General features: G+C 37.2%; 1 protein-coding gene across 3 annotated transcripts in view; it reads left to right on the top strand.

Annotated features, from left to right (window-relative positions):
- Nucleotides 1-10,761: 10,761 nt before the first annotated feature.
- Nucleotides 10,762-24,596, top strand: part of TNPO1 (transportin 1) — an 86,832-nt gene continuing 72,997 nt past the window's right edge. For all 3 annotated transcript variants that reach the window (XR_012382043.1, XM_025892507.2, XM_025892508.2), the window contains exon 1: nucleotides 10,762-10,912. Coding sequence is in view for 2 of the 3 variants with exons in the window: in XM_025892507.2 (XP_025748292.1) it covers nucleotides 10,898-10,912 (15 nt within the window). In the remaining variant the exon portion in view is untranslated. The remainder of the gene's footprint in view (nucleotides 10,913-24,596) is intronic.

Raw genomic sequence — 24,596 nt, 5'->3', positions numbered from 1 at the left:
TACTTTTTTAAAAGCAGGATCAGAATTTCTGGTTTAACCTGTTAGATGTATTTTTCTCTCCTCTCTTGTATGAAATCCCCTGAAAACGGCAGTAAAGGAAATTTTCTAAAATGTGTAAGTCCACAAGCACAAGGAGAGCTGGAAAGACTACAGCAGACAAGGAATGTTAAATTTGCGAAGATGGAAAGCAGATGAAGAAGTGGAAACTGGCTTAGAAGAACAGAGAAACCTGAAATCTAAGTGCCTAACACCAAAATGAGGCAAGCTGATTCTCTCTGTAGAGCCGAGGAAGGGTTCAGGAACTGGTGGTACTGAAACAGGCAGAGATGCAGAATTTGACTGACAACAGAAGAACCTGTTGAAAAGAACTCACGAACCCTATCTATGAAGCTAGACCAGGACTCCTGGCTCACCTTAGAAAAATGGGAGGTTTATTCTCCCCAGTAATTGAGCCAGAGAGGCCCTAGACTTGAGGATTCTAGACCCAATAGAGGGCAGGGATAAGGCACCAAAAGGAAAATAAATCCGAGTTAGGCATGATGACAGATGCAAGCTCGCCCCTCCATCCCTGGCACCCCTTCCAGATACCGTAACACCCACAGGCTTGCTCATTCCTCCTAGTCAAGACATCAGAACACTTGTCAACTTAAAAGTTGTCTCAGTGCCCCATCACACAATGAAGACACCCACTTGTCCATAATTTCTCCAGCACAACAGAGCTTCCAGTCAGCTTTTCAGTGCCTTACTCTTAAATATGCCTGAATGGTGAGCAAAGTCTCACCAGATATTTAAGGAAAGCTCCAAAGTGAAAAGATGAAAGGCAGAGACAAAAATAAAAAGAATTTGGAGTAAGGGAGAGAATGCAGGCAGTAGAAGAAAACTTCATTTTTAAACTTTGATCAATATCCTCCAAGATATAAGACTAACCCTGAATGTTTCCTGCCATGCTCTCCATAAAAGAGCTGGATTTGAGATCCCTTTAGGTACCACTCTCACTAAGTTCTGCCACTATTTGCCACTATTTCTGCTTTGTTGGGACTAGGCACTCTGCCCAGGCCATCTTTATCTTTAGTAGAGTATAACACAATTGCTCAAAACATTTATCAAAACAGAGACATTCTTACAGAAAAAAGTTTGCATCCCTCTATTATATGGTTAATAATATTGGGGAATGAGCATTATTTTCAGTTCACTGAGCAAAAATCATCACCTGTTCCAAGAAGTACTGAGTGCTTACTTTGGGCTGGGCACTCTTACAGACTATGGACAAGCACAGTCTCTTGTCATGCTCTCCACAGCCTTAGTCGGTGGGTACTGCTATTATTCCCATCGTACAGACACAGAAACCAAGGATACTAAAGGTCACTCAACATCTCCAAGATGACAAAGGATTTGAATCTACCTGTGCCGGCACTAAAGCTTTGCCTTGAGCCTCCATGTTCACTACTTCTCAAAGAAGAAAAAGGAAATCAAATTTGTATCGTAAGGGTGCAAATGGAAGGGGATGTAATGGTATACCGGTGCCATATGTCATTTGATAGATGTATTCCTCAAAAGTCTTGCAAGTTGGGGATGCCTGGGTGGCTCAGTTGGTTAAGTGTCTGACTTCAGCTCAGGTTGTGATCTCAGGGTTCTGGGATCGAGCCCCGTGTCAGGACTCCACACTCAGCGGAGAGTCTGCTTTTCCCTCTCCCTTTGCCCCGCCCCCCCAACTCGTGTGCGCTCATGCTCTCTCTCTCAAATAAATAAATAAAATATTTTTTTTTAAAGTTTTGCAAGTTGAGGATAAAAATAAACCTAAAAATGTTACAGAGGAAGCAGAGCTGTTCTCCTGGACAGGGCCTCACACAGGGTCTTTACCTTGATAGGGTATTGATAGGGTTACCATGGTCCAGGACACTTATAGGAGTCTTCCCAGCAACACTGATGCAACATACTGAACCCTATATCTATTTTATAATAGAAAGGTCAGAACTTGGCAGTTTGCTCATTGTGGTGCCCAAACTCCACATAGTAAACAGCCCCAGTCTATTCAATGAAGTCTGCCTCTTCTATTCTGGTGAACCACTCACTTGACTGAACGTTGTGTTTCTCTGACATAAGATATGCAAATGCATTCTCCCTCCAACCCTAAAAAAACTTTGAATTCGATGGAATCTTGCATTCTTTCTTAATGTAGGACCCCACAACTCTTACAAATAGTAAAATCATACCGAGTTTAAATTAGCAAAAGTTGTGGATCCAGTGGAGAGGGAAAGGTTGAAGATACAGGAGAGAGGAGCCTGGAAGATCAAGCAGAGGGGAATAGCCTTTGCTAGAAGAAATCTGGGGTAGGCTTTTTTCACTCAATGTTCTCTGGAAATCCATCCAGGTTGTTGTGTGTTTCTTTTTATTGCTGAGTGGTATTCTATGGTAACCATTTATCTATTGAAGAACATTTGGGTTGTTTCTAATTTGGGGCTGTTACAAATAAAGCTGCTATAAACCTACAGGTTTTGTGTGAGAATAAGTTTTCACTTTTCTGGGATAAATGCTCAAGAGTGCGATTGCTGGATTATATGGTAAGCACATGTTTAGTTTTTAAGAAAGTGCTAAACTATTTTCCAGTGTGGCTATTCCATTTTATATTCCTAGCAGCAATGTGTGAGTGATTCAGATTTGGGTGATGTTGCCTTTTCTATTCTTTTTTCGTCAGCCATTCAGATAGGTGGATATCTCATCTTTTGTGGTTTAATTTGCTTTTCTCTGATTGCTAATGATGTTGACTAGTTATTATTTTGGGGTTTATTTTATTTATTTCTTTATTTGAGAGAGAGCGCGCGCACTCGCAATCTTTGTGTCTTTTTTCTCAGTCTTGTTAGAAGTTTATCAATTTTACTGATTTTTTTTCCCAAGAAGCTTTTTGTTTCATTGATTTTTCTCTGTTGTTTTCTGTCTCCAAATTCAGTGATTTCTGCTCTTATCTTTATTATTTCCATTTATTTTCAGCATGCTCTTACATTATATTTGAAGTGAGTCTCTTGTAGACAACAAACACTTGGCTCAAGTTTTGATCCACTCTGCCAATCAAAATACAATGATGTTTATACACCATTTATGTTTAATGTAATTATTGATATGTAAGGGCTTTGAGTCTGTCATTTTACTTTCCATTTTCTGTCTGTTCTGTTTTTAATTTTTGTTTTCCTGCCTTTCTATGGATTACTTGCACATTTTTTGAATTCCATATTGAGTTACCTATAATGTTTTTGAGTGTATCTCTACATAACTTTTTGACTGGTTGCTCTAGTTATTACATTATATATATAGTTATAATTATATATTGTGTGTTATATATAATATATGTGTTCTATATAGTAAATATTATGAATGTATAAGTTATCCCAGTATACTGGTAGTGTCATTTTACCAGTTCAAGTAAACTGTAGAACCCTTATCTCCTTTTATATCTCTTTACCTTCTCCATTTAATATTCTAATTATGTTAAATATTTCCTCTTCACATTAGACAATGTTGTAATTTTTGCGTCAACTGTCAGACATAATTTAGAAGACTCAAGAGGAAAAGGAAGGGGCACCTGGGTGGCTCAGTCAGTTAAGCATCCGGCTCTTGATTTCCCCTCGGGTCATGATCTCAGGTCTGTGAGATTGAGCCCCACATCCAGCCCCACATCCAGCCCTGCACGGAGCTCTGTACTCAGCGGGGAGTCTGCTTCTCTCCCTCTCCCTCAGCCCCTCCCCCAATCACGTGCTCTTTCTCTCTTTCTAAAATAAAAATAAGTCTTTTAAAAAAAAAGAGAAGGGAAACCTATTATATTTACCCATATTTTTGCCTAACTTAAGCTTTCTTCCTTCTCAGTGTTCTTACATTCTTTATTTTACAATTTCATTTCTGTTTAGAGAACTTCCTTTAGCCATTCTTTTATGAAAAGTCTGCTAGTTACAAAAATCTTTTAGTTTTCCCTTTTTCTGAAAATGTTATGATTTCCCTTTCACGCCTAAAGGATATTTTTGCCAGATATAGGATTTTGGGTTGATAGTTCCTTCCTTTCAACACTTGAAAAATGTAGTGTTATTTCCTTTTGGACTCCATGGTTTCTTTTTTTTTTACACAGATTTTATTTATTTATTTGAGAGTGTGTGCATGAGCAGGGGGGAGGGGCAGAGGGAGAGGGAGAAGCAAACTCCCCAGTGAGCATGGAGCTGACGCGGGGCTCAATCCCAGAACATTGAAATCAAGACCTGAGCCAAAGGCAGACACTTAACCAACTGAGCCACCCAGGAACCCCCCACCCCCATCCCCCGATTCCATGATTTCTGATGTGAAATCATTGTCATTCAAATTGCTTTTCCCTTATAGGTAAAATGTCATTTCTTGCTCCTTGTCTTCAAGGTTTTTTCCTTTGTTTTTAGTTTTCAGAAGTTGAACAGTGGGTCTTGCCATGGATTTCTTTGGGTTAATCCTATTTCATTTGTTTATTTTATTTTTTAAAATAAGTTGTATTGAGATATAATTTATATATTATAAAATTTGCCCTTTTAAAATGTACCATAAAGGGGCGCCTGGGTGGCTCAGTTGGTTAAGCGACTGCCTTCGGCTCAGGTCATGATCCTGGAGTCCCGGGATCGAGTCCTGAATGGGGCTCTCTGCTCAGCAGGGAATCTGCTTCTCCCTCAGACCCTCCCCCTTCTCATGCTCTCTCTCTCTATCTCATTCTCTCTCTCAAATAAATAAATAAAATCTTTAAAAAAATAAAAATAAAAAATAAAATGTACCATAAAGTGGTTTTTAGTATATCCATAGGCTTGAACAACCTCCACTATCTAATTTTAAACTCCTTTCATCACCCCCAAAAGAAACCCTATATCTACTGGTAGTCATTCTCTATTTTCTCTCTTCTAATCCTGGAAACCATGAATCTACGTTCTGTCTCTGTAGATTTGCCTATTCTAGATACATATAGAGATATATATGGTCTTTTGTAACTGGATCTTTTCACTAGGCATGTTTTCAAGGTATCATATATTAGTACTTTATTCCTTTTTTAGTATCAATTAATATTCCACATATGGATATAATATATTTTATTTATCCATTCATCAGTTGATGGACATTTGAGTTGTTTCCACTTTATGGCTCCTATAAATAATGCTACTGTGAACATTTGTACACAAGTTTTGTGTAGAGATATGTTTTCATTTCCGTGAGGAGTGGAATTGCAGGATGATATGGTAACTCTATGTTTAATTGTTTGAAGAAATGCCAAACTGTTTTCCAAAGCAGCTGCAGCATTTACATCCCCACCAGCAAGTATGAGAGTTCTAATTTCTCTACATTTTTGCCAATACTTGGTATTACCTGTCCTTCTTATTATAGCTGGGTATGAAGTGGTATTTCATTATTTTGATCTGCACTTCCCTAAAAGCTAATTATGTTGTGTATCTTTTCCTATACTTATCAGCCATTTGTATATCTTCTTTGAAGAAATACAGATTCTTTGCCCATTTTTTAGTTTGGTTATTCATCTTTTTTTATTATTGAGATGTAAGAATTCTTTATTCCAGACACAAGTCTCTTATCTGATAGATTATTTGCAAATATTTTTTCTTATTCCGTGGATAAACTTTTTACTTCCTTTCTTGCTGATATCCTTTGAAACACAAATGTTTGAAATTTTGGTGTAGTACAATTCATCTAGTTTTTTCTTTTGTTGACTGTGCTTTTGGTATCATATCTAACAAGTCTTTAGTTTTCCTAACTGAAGGTCATAAATATTTACTTTCATGTTTTCTTCTAAGAATTTTATAGTTTTAACTCTTACAGTTAGTTCTGTGATCCATTTTGAGTTAATTTTTGTATATTATATGAGGTAGAGATCCAACTTTATCCTTTTGCATGTGGATACTCGGTTGTTTCAAGACTATTTGTTGAAAACTGTCTTTCCCCATTTTATTGTTTTGGCACCTTTGCTGGAACTCTGTTCAACTTCTTAAGTCTGTAGGTGTATGTCTTTTGTCAAATTTCTCAAGTTTTCAGCTATTATTTCTTTATTTTTTAGTATCACCCTCTTTCTTTTCTCCTTCCAGGACTCAGGACACGAATGTTAGACCTTTTGTTAATTCCATGAAACTCTATTCATTTATTTTTTCAATTTATTTTCTCTCCATTGTTAAATTGGGCAATTTCTATTGCTCTATCTACATTTTCACTGATTCTTTCCTCTGTCTTCTCCACTGTGTTGGTGAACCCATCCACTTTGTTTTTTATTTTGATTATTGCATGTTTTAGTTCTAAAATTTGATTCAGCCATTCTTTACCTCTTCTATTTCTTTGCTGAGACTATTTTTTCCCTGTTTAAAGTGTTTTTGTAGTTGCTCATTGAAGTGTTTTATTTCTGCTTTAAAATCTTTGTCAGATAATTCTAACATCTCTGTTGTCTTGGTTTTGTCATCTATTAGTTGTTGAGTTTTTGTTTTTCTTTTTTTTTTTTTGTACAGTTTGAGATGTTTCTGGCTCTTGATAAGATGAGCACTTTTCAACTGAAACCTAAACATTTGGGGGTATCTTGTTATAAGACTTTGGATCTTATTTAAATATTGTTTTAGCTGGCTTTTTCTGACAAAGCATTGTTAGAGGAAGTGGGGGTGGGGAGCAGGTACCACCTCATTACTGCCAGGTTGGAGAGTAGTCTAAGTTCCTCACTTGGCCTCCATTGACACCCAAGATGAAAGTCTCTCTCTCTCTCTCTCTCTCATTACTGGCCAGTGGGGATGAAAGTCTTGGCTGCCTGCTTAACTCTCTGACACCATGGGATGGGAGATGGGGTTGGGGCCCCTGTTACAGTCTGGTGAAGGTGGAAGTCTAGGCTTTCCCCTAGGCCTTTGCTGACTTGAGTCGGGGCTGGGAGGAGTGGTCATGATTTTTTCCTGTAGTTTGCTTTTCTTTAGTTTTATCGGTTATTGTCTAAGTGGTTTTCTTTGTTTGCTTGGTTGGTTGTTTTTTGTTTTTGTTTTTTCTAATCTGTTATACTGCCTCTTTTCTGGTTCTTCAGCTAAAGAGAGCAGTATTTTGTTGGGGATTTTTTGTCTGAACCACTGGCATTTTCATGTTTCCGGCACCTTCCATGTCAAGTCTGGGATAGATGAGGCAAAACCAAAACAGAACAAACAAACAAACAAAATCCCCCAGGGAACTAACCATAGTGCTGACCTTGGGTCTTGAGGTCCTTGCGGGTCTGTCTTCTCTCCGTCTTTCAGAGTCTTCTTATGTTTGTTTTATACGTAATGTTTAGGGGCTTGTAATTGTACTTACTGGGAGGAATAGGAAAAAGTAGGTCTACTCCATCTTCCCAGAAGTAGAAGTCTAAGTTGACCTTTTTATAAATAGAATCATATTTTAATGACGGAGAGACATTCATAGTTAAAGAAACTTTGAGGTTAATCCTTTCCCAGATAATAATAACTCTCTAATTTATCCTTTTTGTACATTCAAACAGTATAGTGGGTTTGCTTTAAATGAAAAATGTCTATAGATTATTTACACATTTCTAAATATTGACTATAGCTGTTCTCTTTCAGAATTTGAATAAATTCTTCTAAATAATTACTTTTAAAAATGTTTTTTTTTCCTTAATGCCAATCTGAAGATGTTGCAATGGAAGGCAATTCCTTAAACTGTATACTATTAAAGGTTATAATGAGAATTCCCACATCATTCCTAAAGTATATGATGAGAATATTTCTCAGAAGTATTTATTCTCTTTTAGGGGTGCCTGGGTGGCTCAGTTGTTATGCGTCTGCCTTCGGCTCAGGTCATGATCCCAGGGTCCTGGAATCGAGCCCCACATCGGGCTCCCTGCTCCGCGGGAAGCCTGCTTCTCCCTCTCCCAACCCATCCCCGCTTGTGTTCCCTGTCTCACTGTCTCCCTCTCTCACTGTCTCTCTCTCTTTCTCTCTCTGTCAAAATAAATAAAATCTTTAAAAATAAATAAATATTTTTTTTAAAAAAAGGTATTCTCTTTTAGAAGATTGCCTGTATCTAAAAGATTGTTTCACATCTTTTACTGTGTTTCTATATATTCACCAACAATTGCCTATTAAAGATATTTAACAATTTTTTGGGGTGCTGGGTGGCTCAGTTGGTTAAGCGACTACCTTCTGCTCAGGTCGTGATCCCAGGGTCCTGGGATCGAGCCCCGCATCGGGCTCCCTGCTCCACAGGAAGCCTGCTTCTCCCTCTCCCACTCCCCCTGCTTGTGTTCCCTCTCTCGCTGTCTCTCTCTCTGTCAAATAAATAAATAAATAAAATATTTTAAAAAAAACAAGATATTTAACAATTTTTAGATTTCCAAACCTATAATTTTTTTCAATCACCATTCCTCCTTCTCAAACATTTGTTCTTTTATATATATTAATACCTAGTAATACTATCTTTTATTGCCCTCTAACTATCTGCCAGGCACTCTGCTAATGAGCTCTTAATATACTTTATCTTATTTAATCCCATTTAAGACAAGTGAAGCTCAGAAAGGCTGAACTGGAATCATCTGCATACAGGCCCTCTGCCTCCCAGCTTCATGCTTATTTTGACAATGCTACATCTGACAGAGTAAGCATCTTTTTCTTCCAAGGGGAAAGCTTATAGGTATGTTTCTCCCTTAATGCTATTTTGTAATTTCTACCATTCTTTGATTTTTTTCACCTAAGAAAAGAATTAATAAAGAAATTTTAAATATAGGTATCTGTAGTAGGTTTGGGGGTTAAAAATCTAAGTTATTTACCACTTTTAAGTATATGTCATTAAAAATACTGACAAAGTTTTCCTACAGGAGTTCTGCTGTTTTGTATTTAGGTATAAAGAGAAAACATTACTGAATAGCTGCTATTTCATGTGCAAAGTGTGCAAAGGGTAAACAAATAACAGAAAAAGTAAGATAAAATAAGCTACGTTAATAAATCCTTGTTAATGGTAAGAAGATCTACTGTTTAAAACATGTATTTTTAATTTAACCTAGAAGGTAGAGACAAAAATGCTGTATGTATAAGTATCTCTTCATTCAATGCAGAACTATTTCATACTAAATATTTAATTCATTTTCATTTAAATTTCATAGACATGAATATTAATTTGCTCAGTCTCAGTTTCACATTTGATAATATCTTTTCTTTAAAAAGATTTTGGTCAATAAATCCTCTTACATCAAATAATACTTCACTTTTTAAAATTAATTTCAATTATTACATATAATAATCCAAAGTATTATTCAGGTGAATTCCTGACTAATTGCTTTGTCAGTAGTTCTTTACATCCATCATTATTTGCTCAACCTTTACATTTAGAAAGTATTCCTATTATTTTTCTTTAGCAAAGTGAAATGCAGATGCCACACATCCCCTGATTGGTATGGCTCAAGGCTCCCTTGATGTCCCAAAAAAGTCCCACACTGGGACTTTTCAAATGTAGAAATAAGCCCTTTTTGTTATTTGGATAAATATACATATTTTGGATAAATGTTCTTGCAGATACACTAAACTACCATTTCAGAAGGTTTACATTAAGTTTTTTTTCTTGCAATCTGTCCCTATTTGGAGACCTCCTTTTGCTGCATGCTCCTGTATCCAAGTGCTATCGAATTAACATTAGGAAATGGTGGGTTCATAATTACGAGCATTTCAGTTATTAAAAATATTTTTTCTTACTATGTTCCACTTCCTAATGATAAAGATAGTCCTTCTATACTCAACATTTAAGTGAAATATTGTTTTGTAAAATGACTTGTTGCAAATGAAAATTATTAGCAAGTTTGTTAACAAGCTACATCAATATAAATTTTTTAAAACTTTCTAGTATCGGTACTATACTTTTATCTAGAATATGCCTGCAAGGCAACAACTGCTACACATTTTCAAAACATAATATATACAGCACTTGCAAGTAGGATAGTCGAAATTGCCGGCATTTTACACGCGTCGATCTTATGAGGAAGAATATTATCAACGGCATCATCACCATTGGATACAATGATTATCCGAGCTATGCAAATTAAAAATATTCATATATAGTAAATTTATATATAAGAATAATGTGGGGAAAGGAACTGTTATTTATCAATTCATTACTATTATTATAACAATATAAAAATATCTACCTCTCCCATTTTGAATTATGTTGTTTAGAAAACAGAAGACATTTTAATTTCTCGTGGCGGCTGCTTACGGAGAGGAGGGCTTGTTATTTCTAAGAGCAAGAAACTAGTTTTATTTGAATACACACTCGGACATGTAAAACTTAATTTTATAAATCTTTTAATTTTAACAAACACAGCAGTTGATATGCCAGGTGCAGTATACCTCAAAAGTCAATCACGCAACATTAGCAGGCAGCCTTCTGCCCATATCCATCCAATGAAGCCGTTTGTTTTTCGACCAGCGACGTTGGACCTGTATTATTGGGGGATATGCGGCATGTTCGGTGTTTATATAGGCTCCCGGGGCAGGGCTGTCACTTGGGAGATTACCCCGGGGTACGGAAGTTCGCTGGTGTAGGGTGGTCCTGCTAGGAGGCCCTGGACAACCCCCAAGCATGCACACACGCAGGGCCATTTTGGTCGAGGCCTCACGGCGCAGAGCTGCGGGCTGCAGCGCAGCTTGAACAACCGCTGCCGCACGCCGCCGGGCACAGGTCCGAAGGCCTGGCAGGCCGGGGCCCGGGTTTTCCCAGCCGCGCCGCCGTTGCCTAGGCGACCGCCGCCGAACGTTCCCGAGGCGGGCCCCGCCCCCCGGCCAATCGGACCCGCGCTCGCCGGAGCCCAGATTCTCTTTGTTCCGCAGCCATTTCAGGCCCCGGACGGGAGGCAGCGCCGCTACGGCTGAGGGCCCGAGCGCCAGAGACCTCTGGGATGGTGTGGGACCGGGTAGGTGGCGTGAGGGTGCGCGGCCCCAGCCTGGAGGGCGGGAGCGGAGGCCAGCTGTTCCGAAGCTGCCTGACGGGCCGCGGGGAGAGGCGCCGGACCGGCCGCCCTCCCGGCCGTTTGGAGCCCAGCGGCGGCGGCGGCGGCGGCGGCGCGGTTCTAAGCCCAACAGCTGCCGGCCGGGGCGTCCTGCGGGACACGGGCAGGGGTCGGGCAGCGCTCCTCAGATGTCAGAGGTCAGGGCCTAGGGCCCGGTGGGGACGGCGCGAAGGGGAGAGCCTTCTCGCCGGGGAGCTTTTTGTTACACGCGGCGTTTGAGGGTCCTCGTGTCGCGATCGCTGCCCCAGGACGGCTGCTTCCCGCCGGTTCTGGGCGCTTTGGGACACTGCGGGGCGCTGCCCCGGATGGCCCGTCTTTGTCCCCCCGCCCGGCCCTCTCGGCCCTGGGGTGCCCGGGGCCCGCACACCTTCGCCTCCACACTCAGCTGGCTGATCGCTTTCTCTGGGCTGTTCTTGCCCCTTGGGGCCTCTTGGCCTCACGACATATTTACATAATTTTAATGTTTGTACGAGCTTTGCGTGGGTTTGGTTTTTGCACTTCCACGCTTTTGTACTCCCATGCGAACACGCAACAGGGAACAGCTGCTGAGGAGCAGACCGGCTACCACAGTTAAAAAGAAACGGCTTTCTTCCTTTTTAAAAATGATCACCTATTTGTCTACTGACTGTAAAAACCAACTGGATGTTGCAAGGATTGCTTACAATTTAAGTCCGTTATCTTAACAATCACTAATCAGTTTGGTTCATCAACAGATGTAGAAATTTAAACTTGGCGGCTGTCTACAAATTGATTTTGACAGTTGTATTAAGGAGCTTAATAACAATCCTGCCTTGAAACAGTGATGACTTCAACGATGAGTTTATAAATAGTACTTTATTTTTCAGCCTAAAGAAAAGATGTTTTTTTTTTAAAAAAAAAAAAGTATCGTCTAATAGCTATTTGGAAATGTGAGGTTGTAAAATGGCTATCGTGACCCACTCCTTTTTAGGGTAACAAAAGTTCCTTTTGGATTTTAAGTTTCCCTGTTACATCAGAGCTTTCATATTAGAATGGCAAAGAAGTTATACTTAATGAAGCAAGGGAGCATTCCGTTTTTTGGAAGAAACAGTTTTGTTTTCTACTTTTACCCTGCTCTGCACACCATTCTTAGAGAATGGTTCCACCAAGTTGAAAACTTGGAGCCGCAAAAGGGGAATATTAGTTTGAAGGTGCAGATTTCTTTTTTACTCCCCCGCATATGTAGTCATAAATGCATAACAGTTTAGCAATCCGGTTTTTACTTCACCTAATTTAATGTGAACCTAATGAACTATTGGTGCTCCATTTTCTTTTTCCTAAAAGGGGCCCCCACCTTGATCAGCCTTGATGTAGTTACATTTTTTTCCTAGGTACTCAGGGAATTAATAATTCCTCCTGCTGAAATATCTATAAAAATCTTTTAAAGTAATCAAGCTTATTACCATTACATACTATGAGCAGGATAAGATTTTGGTAAAAATATATATGATTCTGGTTGTAAATACTTCCATTATCAACACTTGATATTGTATTCATTGTTTTTATGACTAGTTTTTCTTTTTTTTATATAATGTTAAAACCATCACATGAACTCAGGTTTTCTAAATACTGTAAATGAACTGCATTGAAATGTAAATGTACTATCTTTAGAAGAATTGCTTGCTTTTATCCATGTTGGATTCTGCAAATACTGTTTTTAAAAAAGAAATTTGGTTAATAAAGGAAGGCAAAACAGGTGACCTATGTCATGAAATGGATTTATCAAGTGTAAACTGCAGAGAGGAGCACAGCAATTAAGTGGGAGTTGTTTTTATTGCCCAGGGTATAAGTTGTGAATATTTCTTCCTGGGATTGATAACTTGAATATATATATTGGTGCCAAAAAGGTCTTGTTCCAAAAAACCAATTTGGTTTACCAGCAAAAGAGTGAGAAAGCTGAAAGAACCAAAATGATTGATTAACTGATGATTGTTTTCAGAAACAATAGAGAATAATGCCATCTTCAAAAATCAGGATCAGGGACAAAAAATTCCCCAAATGTTGGGACTCTTTCTTAGTTGGTCCCATTCAACCAGGGTCAGGGTAGATATCCAGTGAGAGTTGGGAGGTGAGGGGTGTCTCCTGGGTCACAGGGCAGATGAACTTTATGATGGAAGATGGATGTCTGTAAGGGTGGTAACTAGATTTGTAGTTATATGGATGGGTGTTAGTGTAGGAGAGAGTTCCTAGAAGCCATGTCTGGTTACGTCTGGACCTCCTTACTAGAATTCTTTGAAGTACTGAAAATAGGTGTAATAACTAAGAATGGTTAAATGAGTCTTGGTGGTTAAATGAGATAATGGGACAGGAAATAGGGATGCAGATTTGTCTTGGAATTTTCTGGAGTATATAGAACCCATAGAGGAATGGTGGCTATGTCTTATTCCAAAATGGCACCTAATGGCAGAGCAATTATTTGATTTCAGAACTGAAGGAAAGCCTAAAGCTAAAATAAAGCTGGTAACTGAAAGACCACAAGATTTGAGGAGAACCTTTTTAATGGTTAAAATTTAAAAGCAAAGCAAATCTTCGAATGTTGCAGTTAGGAACAGAAGCTCTAGGGCCAGACTTCAAATTGTGGTACCTTCTGAAATTATGTGTGAATTTGGGCAAATTACCTAATCTCACTGTGCCTCAGATTTTCTCATCTCATAATTCTGTGAGGATTAAATGAGTTAATAAAGTATGCTCTTAGAACTGGGCCTGATGTGTCTACGGCCATACCGCCCTGAATGTGCCTGATCTCGTTTGATCTCGTTAGCTAAGCAGGGTCAGGCCTGGTTAGTACTTGGATGGGAGAACTGGGCCTGATGTAGTGAACACTCCATAAATAATAACTGCTATTATCATCATCATGATCATTAATATTTTAGAAAACAACTCATAAAATTATAATCACTAGTATCTAAACAATGAGATAACTACTGTAAACCCACTGATACATTTCCTTCCAGTATTTTTTCTCAGTTTATTTGATTTTTACATAGTTGAGACTTTACTATATGAATAACTTTGCATTCTGCTTTTTTCACTTAGCATCATAAGCTGTTTCTCATGCTATTATTTTGTCAGCATCTTTTAAAATAACCACATAATGTGGCTTTCTCATAATTAAACATTTTCCTTTCGGACAGTTAGCAAGTTTCTGATTTTTTTTTTTTTTTTTTGCAGTTCTAAGAAACACTACACTGAGCATCCTTTGTACATGAAAAAACTTCTGTGTTTTAGATTATTTCATTAAGATAGATTCTCCAAAGTGAAAATATTGGGTTGGAGTATATGAACTGGGTTGGAGTATATGAACATCAAAAGCTCATGGTCCATATTCCCATATTGCTTTTAATTAAGGGAATTTAATAATGGGCTTAAAATAAATTGAGCACAGCATTTATTGCCCTTATTATTGCTTGAGATGGGAAAGAAGAGGGAGTGAATTAACATTTTTTCCATGTAATATACAAGGCATTATTTGTAGGCATTTATCATACATTGTTACTTTTACATTCATTTTGCTCCTTAGCCCTGTATTATGCATGGGAGTTACCTATAGATAGGCAAGTACTTTGTCCATGGACTCATAGAGTGTTCAAGGTGAATCTGAATCTAGATCTGCCTGATAGCAAAGCTTATGTCCTTTATTTGTAAAATTTCATGTAATATACATATTAGGAATCTTATAATGAATACGTATACATCGAATGAATACGTATACATCGAATGAATACAGAACCTTATAATGAATCTTATAATTTAGTATAGTGGAGCTACTAATTGTAGATCATGGACCACATTATGAAGATAGTAAAACTTGACCCGGAAGTGATGAATTGGTAAATTACAAAGTTAAACCAGACAGGACTTAAGTATCTGCATATATTTTACAAAAGGAAAAAATATCCTTACCTGAGTGAGATGTAATTGGTAATGAATATATAAAGCTGGTTTCTAAAATGACTTGTGGTGAAACACTCTTAGTAACGACCTCAACACAAATAGGGTAGAAAAAAAACAAATCTATCAAATTTGGGGTGTCTATATAAGAAGTGACAATGGCCTATTAAGTAACCAAATTGAAAAATACATTTAGTAAAACCCCTGCTAAAGTTAACTAAGGTCTTAATAGAGAAATAATAAAAAAAAAAATCAGATATTCCAGTTAAGGAGAAAAAGACTACCCACAAGCTGTTAGAAATTAATTATATACTGAAAACTAAAGGAAAAAAATTTAATTGGATTTTACAGTTGACTTTGAAGCACTCTGAAGCCATTAGTAAAATAATATTCGACAGAGCCCCTTAATCCTCAGGTGTAGAAGTGGCTGCCATAGATAAAAAGGGTCATCTCAGAAAGACTAAGATTTCATTGCTTTTGCCTTTACTAAGGAAGGAATCAAAGCAGAGAAATACTTTATGAAATTGTGACTATTCTAAATAGATGCAAATGAATGATTAGAAATAGGTAGGTGGTATCCACCAAAACTATAAAGAAATAGTCATAAAATTAATAATATGCTGCTATTAAAAATAATGTTTTTGAAAAATAATGAAGTAAAAATAAAAATAGCATAGGAAAGCAGGAAAATTATGGCAAATTTTGATGGATTTATTTTGTGTGCCATTTAGTCATTTGCTAAACATTTATTAGTGCTGGGATTGTCCCTTTTCATTAAGAGATTTACATACTACTGAGGAGAGAGAAGTAAATGAAAAAGGTACAACAAAGTGTAGTTACAGCTTTTTGATATAAATCTGTGGAGGCATCCAGCGAGGTTAGTAGTGGCTTCCAAGCGGAGAGTGGGAGAAATGGCTCTGGCATTTCAGGGGAATAGGAGTAGCACTTCAAAGAGTATGTCAGCAAAGATAAGGACCTACTGTGTTCTTGAATCTCCCAGTAGTTCAGGGGCCCTAAACGGTACAGAGCAGGAGTCCACAAACTTTTTATGTAGAGGACTAAATACTAAATATTTTCTGCTTTGTGAGTCATACCATCTCAAATGTGGAACAAAAACAGTCAGGGACGGTATGAAAACTGAAGGGTTTGACCAATTTGACTGGTGGGTCTTAATTATCTCTAGTTTATAGTAGAAGGATTTGATGAAGAGATAACCTACTGGGCCTAGCATGAGCCATTAGAAGATTTGAAACAAGAAACTTACAACATTGATTTGCGTTAAGAGTGGAATAAAATAGAAAAATAGTTTCTTTCCAAGCACTATAAACCATTAGGAAAAGACAACTCTTGTCTTTTCTACATAGAGGTTTTTAGGTGTATGAAACTTGGCTGTTTTATCCTCATAATGACCCCATGGTTAATTATTCTTTCTCTGACTAATAAGTGGCAGGACAGGAACTCAAAATCAGGCAGAGAAACTCCAGGATTTCACTTTTTTTAAAAGATTTTATTTATTTGTCAGAGAATGCACAAGCAGGGGGAGCGGCAGGCAGAGGGAGAAGCAGGTCCCCTACTTAGCAAGGAGCACGATGTGGGACTCGATCCCAGGACCCCAGGAACACCACCTGAGCTGAGGGCAGGAGCTTAACTGACTGAGCCACCCAGGCGTCCCTAGGGTTTGCATTCTTAAGCTCTGTACTACAGTGCCTCTCAAGTAATGCATGGAAAAATCTGAAATTCCCTGTTTGAAATGGACAGGTAAGTCAAACATATAGATCAGAGGCAATGATCCTTATATCGAGAGGATGATTTTAACTTTCTAGATCTGGATTATAACTCTTCGTAGTGGTAGATCAGAGTTTAATATGTCACCCTGATGAGCTTTAGGACAAAAAGAAAAGCAAGGAAAGTAAAGATATTTAAACTTTGTATGTAAAACTTACCAGACTTTGGCATACATTATATGTTTTCAGGGTTATTGGTGCTGATTGTTTAGAAAGGCAAAATAAAATACTTGGTTAATTCTTTTGTGATAGAGTTCAGTTGGCAGTATATGGGCGTGATCTAAAGAGCCCTGATCTGTGTTTCAAAGAGTTTGTTTAAGCTCATAAAAATGCTGCTTATCAAACCTTTATTAGAAAATATTATGAGACTTAGTTTAGGAAAAGAGCATTAAACAGTAGATCATTGAAACCACAGGTTCTCCAGAACAAGAATTAGAATGCTCCATTAGATTTTTTTTAAGATTTTATTTATTTATTTATTTATTTATTTATTTATTTATTTGAGAGAGAGAGCGCATGCATGAGCAGGGGGGTGGAGCAGAGGAGGAGGGAGAAGGAGGGGGAAAGATGCTCAAGCAGATTCCACGCTGAGTGCAGAGCCCAACCCAGCCGTTGCAGGGCTCTATCTCATGACCCTGAATCACATCCTGAGCTGAAACCAAGAGTCTGAAGCCCAACTGACTGAGCCACCCAGGCATTGGACTTTTAGTTGATTAAGTAATGCTTTACAGAGTCTCTGTTACAGTTTTAAAGGGATAATGGGTAAAGACTTCTGTTGGATAGAAACCCAAGTTATGATAAAACATTTTTGGACATTTTCAACTAAAGATTGTTCATGCTATTGAATGTGACTTCTGTAAGAAGTGACCTAAGACTGATACAAGAGCCCAAGTATTTGCAGAAAGAATCAAATGCCATATAACTTAGTAGTCCCATTAACTACGTTTGAATGGTTGAGTTGAACACAAGTTTCGCTGAAGGCTTAGAGAATTTGAGTAGCAAGTATAAAGAAGAAAGTCTGGCTTTTATGTGTGGAATATGACCAGACTGTTTATAATCAACAAAATGTTTCACTTCTAGAGAAAGCTGGGAGGACCATGGTCTTTAGTTGCTTTATAGCTGGGGAAATGAACCAAATGCGTGTAAGTGATTTGTGCAGGGTTGCCAGCCAGCTATTCTTCCTGTAGAGAAGAACTGAGACAATCACCCCAGATCTCTGATACGCCTTTTTTCCTGATGTTATTTTGGCTGTGGATGGCACAGAAGGCTTAAAGACCCGTGATCCGAAAGTAGTTGGTCCTAAAGCTCCATGAGTTACACTGGGTTTGTTAGCTCCAGAAAGGCTGTGGCTGTGATTCAAAGGTCTGTGTCACCCATCCTTCTGCCCTCACACTTTATCCTTCCGTAAGTCAAGGATGAAACACTGGAAAAACTGTAAAGGTAGGAGGTTTTCTCGGAGTCTTGTTTTAGTGCAGATAGTAAGCTCAGATTCATGAGTGTCGTATAGTAGTTTAAGATTTAATGTAGGGATTTGATGGGGAATTTTAAAAGCCAGTAGAGAAATAAAAGGTTGAAGCATGAAAAGGAAAAGGCTCTAATAAAAATCCCAGCTTTACTTTCCCCTTATTTCCTAGAGGGCTAGAGGCTTTTGTTTTGTTGTTGGTACTTGCTGATCAGGTACACAGCAGGCAATTTTTATTTGTAAAACAATTGATACATTCATACTTCCATGAGATTCTAGTAGAGTTTCAGTTGCTCAGCAGTCAGGACAAAATTGTGATTTCAGGTAAAATTATCATTTTCTGAATCTTGGAAAATCAAACTCCTGGACATCTCAAATGTTTTGAGTCAGGTTCCTCAAATACGTTACAACACATTGAATTGTTGAACTTAATAACATAAAGAAATCTTAGGAATTTGTGTTTGTAGTTTCCAGCTATAAAATCCTGCATATATCAGTGCTTAATGAATGTTTGCTTATTGATTTAATTTCTGCAGTTCCTTCCTTCTAGAATATGCATAGTACTGTAAGAAAGCATAATGAAGAGTTGACTGGAGATTATGTATTTTATGAACTGTAAATGTGGATTCGTTGCTATATGAAATTTTATTTATTTTTTTAAAGATTTTATTTATTTATCTGACAGAGAGAAACACAGCGAGAGAGGGAACACAAGCAGGGGGAGTGGGAGAGGGAGAAGCAGACCTCCCGCTAAGCGGGGAGCCTGACTCAGGCTCCATCCCAGGATCCTGGGATCATGACCCGAGCAGAAGGCAGACGCTCAACCAGACACTCAACGACTGAGCCACCCAGGCGCCCCTATGAAATTTTTTTTAATGGAAATATTTCATGTGATTTAAAGATTTACTTTCTTTGCACCCAACCCTATTCCAAGGAAATCATGTAGGAAAAGTGGTTTTTTTAATAATAAATGAATCAATTTTTTTTTCCTAAGAATCAGTTTAGTATAATGGAAATGTGTGCTTTTGAAGCATTTCATTAGACTCCTTTGTCTACAAATTACAAGTGTATGCTCATGGATGATATCTATCTCATAGACTACATAGGTACACAGAACTTTACCATTGGTTTCAAGTGAAGATGATTTGTAAACATGTATTTGTTTTCCATCCCTTCTTAGTTATTACATTAACTTCCTTAGGCAGAAAAATATATTAAGAAGAATCCATTGATGATTCTAACAATTTTTAAATTTTAAACAGTTTTTATTTACTGTTTTCTGACAGTTTTAATTTTAAATGATTTATGAATTATTTTCTTAAAGAGTAAAATAGTATATGACACAAATGATTGAATAGTAAAATGAAAAGAACCAGAACTCTAACCTTTATCAGTTTAGTATATGCTACATGACACATTATTTGTAGTATGTGCTTATTTATTTCTACAATTGAAATCTTCTTATCATACATTAGTAAATTTTGCTTGTAATATTCATACTTGTGATTACTGAGAGAATCTTTAGAATTTATTCCCACAAAAGTCTTAAGAACCCATTGAAGAAGAATTATAGACCCACTTTTCTAAGCTAAAATTTATTTTAATTTGCTTTTGGCTTTTACATTTTCGTGGGATTTTCATTTCTTCTCATTCCACATAGGGTTTAATCAAGCTATTTATTGATTTTTTTCTTAAATGGTACTTCTGGAATTATGTATCAGTATTTTGAAAAATTATGAACTTGATGAGAGGTGATTTGAAAAAAATTTTCTTAAGTAATCTCCAAGCCCCGTGTGGGGCTTGAACTCAAGAACCCAAGATCAAGTGTCACATGCTTTACCAACTAAGCCACCTAGGTGCCCTGAAATTTTTTTATATTAAACAAAATGTTGGTATTCTTCTTTTAAATTTTTTAGTAATCTTACTTTTCTGTATATCTTTACTTAGTATTTCATTTAAACATTTAAATAAGTCCTAATATTAATTCATTATCATGACATTAAAAATTTTTCCATGTATATAAGATATTTAAACTGTAATCTAAAAAACTAATCAGAAATGTAGAAACTATAGTAATTTCCATTATCTAAGTAAAAGTTAAACTTCCATTCTTTTTCTGAGACTAGGTCTCTGGGATTATAAAACAACTTCTTTGGTATAATTCTTTTGCTTTACAGAAACTGAATTTTTTTCCATTGTTATAAAGATTTTTTATTTCCACTATCTTCTTTTATATCATTGTATCTACTCATTTTAATGGCATAATCTGGGGAAAAGTTCTGCAAGTACTTCAATTTTCTAATTTTATAAAATTTAACCCTTTAGGAGCCATAACCTTTAAGCATTTTCGCATAAAACTTTCCAAACTATATTTCACACCTTCTTGACTTTTTAACAAGTAAAAAAGGTGTAATTTAAGCTTTTTGATGATTCTATCATTATTAATATTTTCTAAGGTCTTTTGCCCTGTCCTATTTATGACTTCAGTTACACTTTTGGAGATTTTTATTATTTATTTTCATTTTCAAAGTAGTATGACCACAGTATTGAAAATTTTTTAAAAGCAAAAAATGCCCATAATCTTAACACTAAATCTACTGCTAGCTTTTCATTGTTTCCTTCTAGTCTTTTTCATTTAACAATTCTCTTTATCTTATATGTGTTTTACTTATTTGTAGTTGTTCTCTACATACAACTTTTTATCACTTTTTTCACTTTCTAATCATAAGCATTTTCCATGTCATTACAAAATTAATGGTCTTTTTGAATGACTGCATGGTAACATAGTAACAGTTGAATGTTTACCCATATTTTTATTGCTGTATTAGAAATAATCCCAGGATAAAATCTTTGAGAATAACACTTTTTTTTCCTTTATTTAGGATTCTTAGGATACAGTCTAAGAAGTGTAATCATGAGGACAAAGGGTATAAAAATGCGTATGGCTCTTGCTACAGGTTGCTGAGTTGATTTCTGTTGGGTTCTATCAGTTTATTCTACCTTCAGCAATTTGTTGGAGTTGATTCATCATATCTTCAGCAGCATAGGGTATTATTGTTATAAAATTATCTTTGCTAATTAGTCTAAAAATTCTACTTCATTATTACATTTATTGATTACTAATAAGGTTCAGTATTTTCCCAGGTTTGTTTGCTCTTGTATTTTGAGAATTTTCTTTCATGTGTTGTCTATTGGTTCTAAAATAGTTTACCAGATAATTAATATATTACTATCTTGTTGCATCATCTAACTTTGTATTGCTCTGATATGCTAGGAGCTCCCTTTTTTATTTGTTCAAATAAGTCTTGTGTTTATCCACCATATTTATAAATTGTGGTGCCTCCTGGAAATGTAAGAGATACTGGAGGTTCTTTGACATGTGGACTGTCCTAGCCTTGGGAAACCAGTATTACTTGAAAGCTAACATCATAGTGAGGGTAAATTGCCACTAATCCTACATCTCTCACAGGTGTAAAGTATTCATAAAACGAATATCATGAGGAATTTTTTCCCCTGATGGCAGCAGAGGCAGTGATTGCCAGTGTTCAAAACCAAAATAGTATAATTTGGAAAAGGCAGGGGAAAGGTAGAAGTAGACGAGTAAGAAATTCTGCTGTTTGTAAAGAGGATGTACACGTGGATTGGCAGCTGGTTTTATTCTTGGCTGTCTCTGTCTTCCTACTCAGTTTATTCTCCACCCATTTGGGTATATTCATTATATTCCATATCTCTCAGAGACTTACATGTCAGCTCTCCAATTTACTCTGGTTGTTCAAGCTAGGGAAATGGATTTCCACAATAATCATCAGCCTCCTTACAGTTCCTAGAGAACTCCCTACAAAGTTTAATTCCTTCCACTTAAAGCAAATAGAATTTGGGAATCGCTTGTTATAATATAACATTTAACATATATAATCATGTGATTATATATATAGTAGTTACTCAATATTTCTATTATAATTAAGCTGTTTGGGTTCCAAGGAAGAAAAATGCATCCAAATTGTTTTAAGAGAAAGTGAGAGGTTTATATTTAAGTCATTTGTGGAAGTAGAAAGGCATCACAAGCAAGGCAGCTCCCAGGAGTTGTTAATTCTCAGTCTGGTGGACCATGTAATCTTGCTCAGTGGTTCCCTGCTTCTCTCTGTGCCACCCATTCTCCTCTGTGCTTGCTTAGAATTTCCTCCCCTTTGTAATTTTGTCTTGCATGTGCAATCTAATGATGCCCCCCCCCCCGCCGCCTATCACATCATAACATTTTAGCATCTTCCTTGCGAACTGGTAAGTGGTAAATGATCCTAGTACTTTCTATTCCTATTTATGAGAAAGGAAATTCAGTTGATTTAGCTCATCCTTTCATGCCAGGATTCATCCTATGCGGGGTCAGGTACCTAGTCTTGGTTTAATCAGTCGCATTTAGGAAATGCAGTCACAACTTTGCCATTAGACCCAATACTTAGGCATGGGCTGAGGGCTACCCAGTTCCCTTTAGAAAAAACTTTTGGATTTACTGGTAGATAAGAAGCAGAAAATCCGTATACTATAAAAAAATGAAGGGGGTTAAGAACTTCATGTTATAGAACTGAATCTTCTATGTTTTTAAAAGTTAAAGTCAGATTCTTCTCTTAATTCATTTGTAATGTTTCTGGGTCTTGGTTTCCCCATTTTTTTTTTAAATAAAAGGATTGTGGGCGCCTGGGTGGCTCAGTTGGTTGAGTGTCTGCCTTCAGCTTGAGTCATGATCTCAGGGTCCTGGGATGGAGCCCCACATCGGGCTCTCTGCTTGGTAGGGTGGGGGTCTGCTTCTCTCTCCCTCTGTGCTCTCCCTCTCTCTCTCTCTCTCAAATAAACAAAATCTTTAGAAATAAAATAAAAGAATTGGATAGATGTCTAATGTTTTCGTTCTGAAGATAATATGTTATGATTGCTATTCTCTGAGTACAGTTAAAGTTGATGAATTCCAGTTTCATGGGCTGAAGGGGATGGATGATGATAAGGGCGTGATAATCAGTTGGCTAATAACTCAGTATCTCTATTTGGAAGAGGACAATAAGCTTTTTAAGCCAAGATTCAGTTTTAAGGGTATATTCTTATAAGCTGAACACTTTGTTAGTATATATAGTAGATTAGCATTATTGTTTGTATCCTCAGATTGCCTTACCATCTCACATTTCATTCTAGGTTTTATATTAATTTTTTATGCCTCAGTCTTGGTTCAGTCTCTGTCACAGAGGAAAACAGACTTGAACACTCACAACATGTATGCTGTTGTTTTTTGTGCTAAATGATTAGTTGTATAGTACCATCTGTTATTATTTCTTGCTATTTTTTTCCATTTGTGGACTACCTCTATGGAATTTGTTTTGTGATATTCTTTTCCTGTCTCATTGCATACTGTGAAGACTACCCTCAGTCAATTACTTAATTTTTGCCCGTATAAAATTTTTATAGATTGATTACATTTGTATCTGATTTAATTATTCAACATTTTATTTCTAATACTTTGTTCTTCTTATTCTTATTCCTTCAGTATTTCTGTTTTGATTTTTTTATTTCTTTATAGACTACCACCTCATTTAAATGACAAGTCACACAGCCTGTTTTGTTGCATATCCTTTAGTCGTACAAAAATAATTTCATCTTTGGGGTGCCTGGCTGGCTCAGTCAGTGGAACATGTGACTCGATCTCAGGGTTGTGAGTTTGAGCCCCGTGCTCGGTGTAAAGATTACTTAAAAATAAAATCTTAAAAATAATTTCACCTTCATCTTAATGTCTGATGGTACGAACTACCATCAGTAAATCTGTCTTTTTTTTTAATATATGTATTTTTTATTATGTTCTGTTAATCACCATACATTACATCATTAGTTTTTGATGTAGTGTTCCATGATTCATTGTTTGTGTATAACACCAAGTGCTCCACGCAGAACATGCCCTCTTTAATACCCATCACCAGGCTAACCCATCCCCCCACCCCCCCTCCCCTCTAGAACCCTCAGTTTGTTTCTCAGAGTCCGCAGTCTCTCATGGTTCGTCTCCCCCTCCAATTTTCCCCCCTTCATTTTTCCCTTCCTACTATCTTCTTTTTTTTTTTTTTAAACATATAATGTATTATTTGTTTCAGAGGTACAGGTCTGTGATTCAGCAGTCTTACACAATTCACAATGCTCACCATAGCACATGCCCTCCCCAATGTCTTATCACCCAGTCTCCCCATCTCTCTCACCCCCCACCACTCCAGCAACCCTCAGTTTGTTTCCTGAGATTAAGAATTCCTCATATCATGGGGCGCCTGGGTGGCTCAGTCGTTAAGCGTCTGCCTTCAGCTCAGTTCATGATCCCAGAGTCCTGAGATTGAGCCCCGCATCGGGCTCCCTGTTCAGCGGGAAGCCTGCTTCTCCCTCTCCCACTCCCCCTGCTTGTGTTTCCTCTCTC

This window comes from Callorhinus ursinus, unplaced genomic scaffold, assembly GCF_003265705.2.
Source record: "Callorhinus ursinus isolate GAN/ISIS: 27379988/994484 unplaced genomic scaffold, GSC_fseal_2.0 scaffold23, whole genome shotgun sequence".
NCBI lineage: Eukaryota > Metazoa > Chordata > Mammalia > Carnivora > Otariidae > Callorhinus > Callorhinus ursinus.
This window is presented reverse-complemented; position numbering and strand designations above follow the sequence as displayed.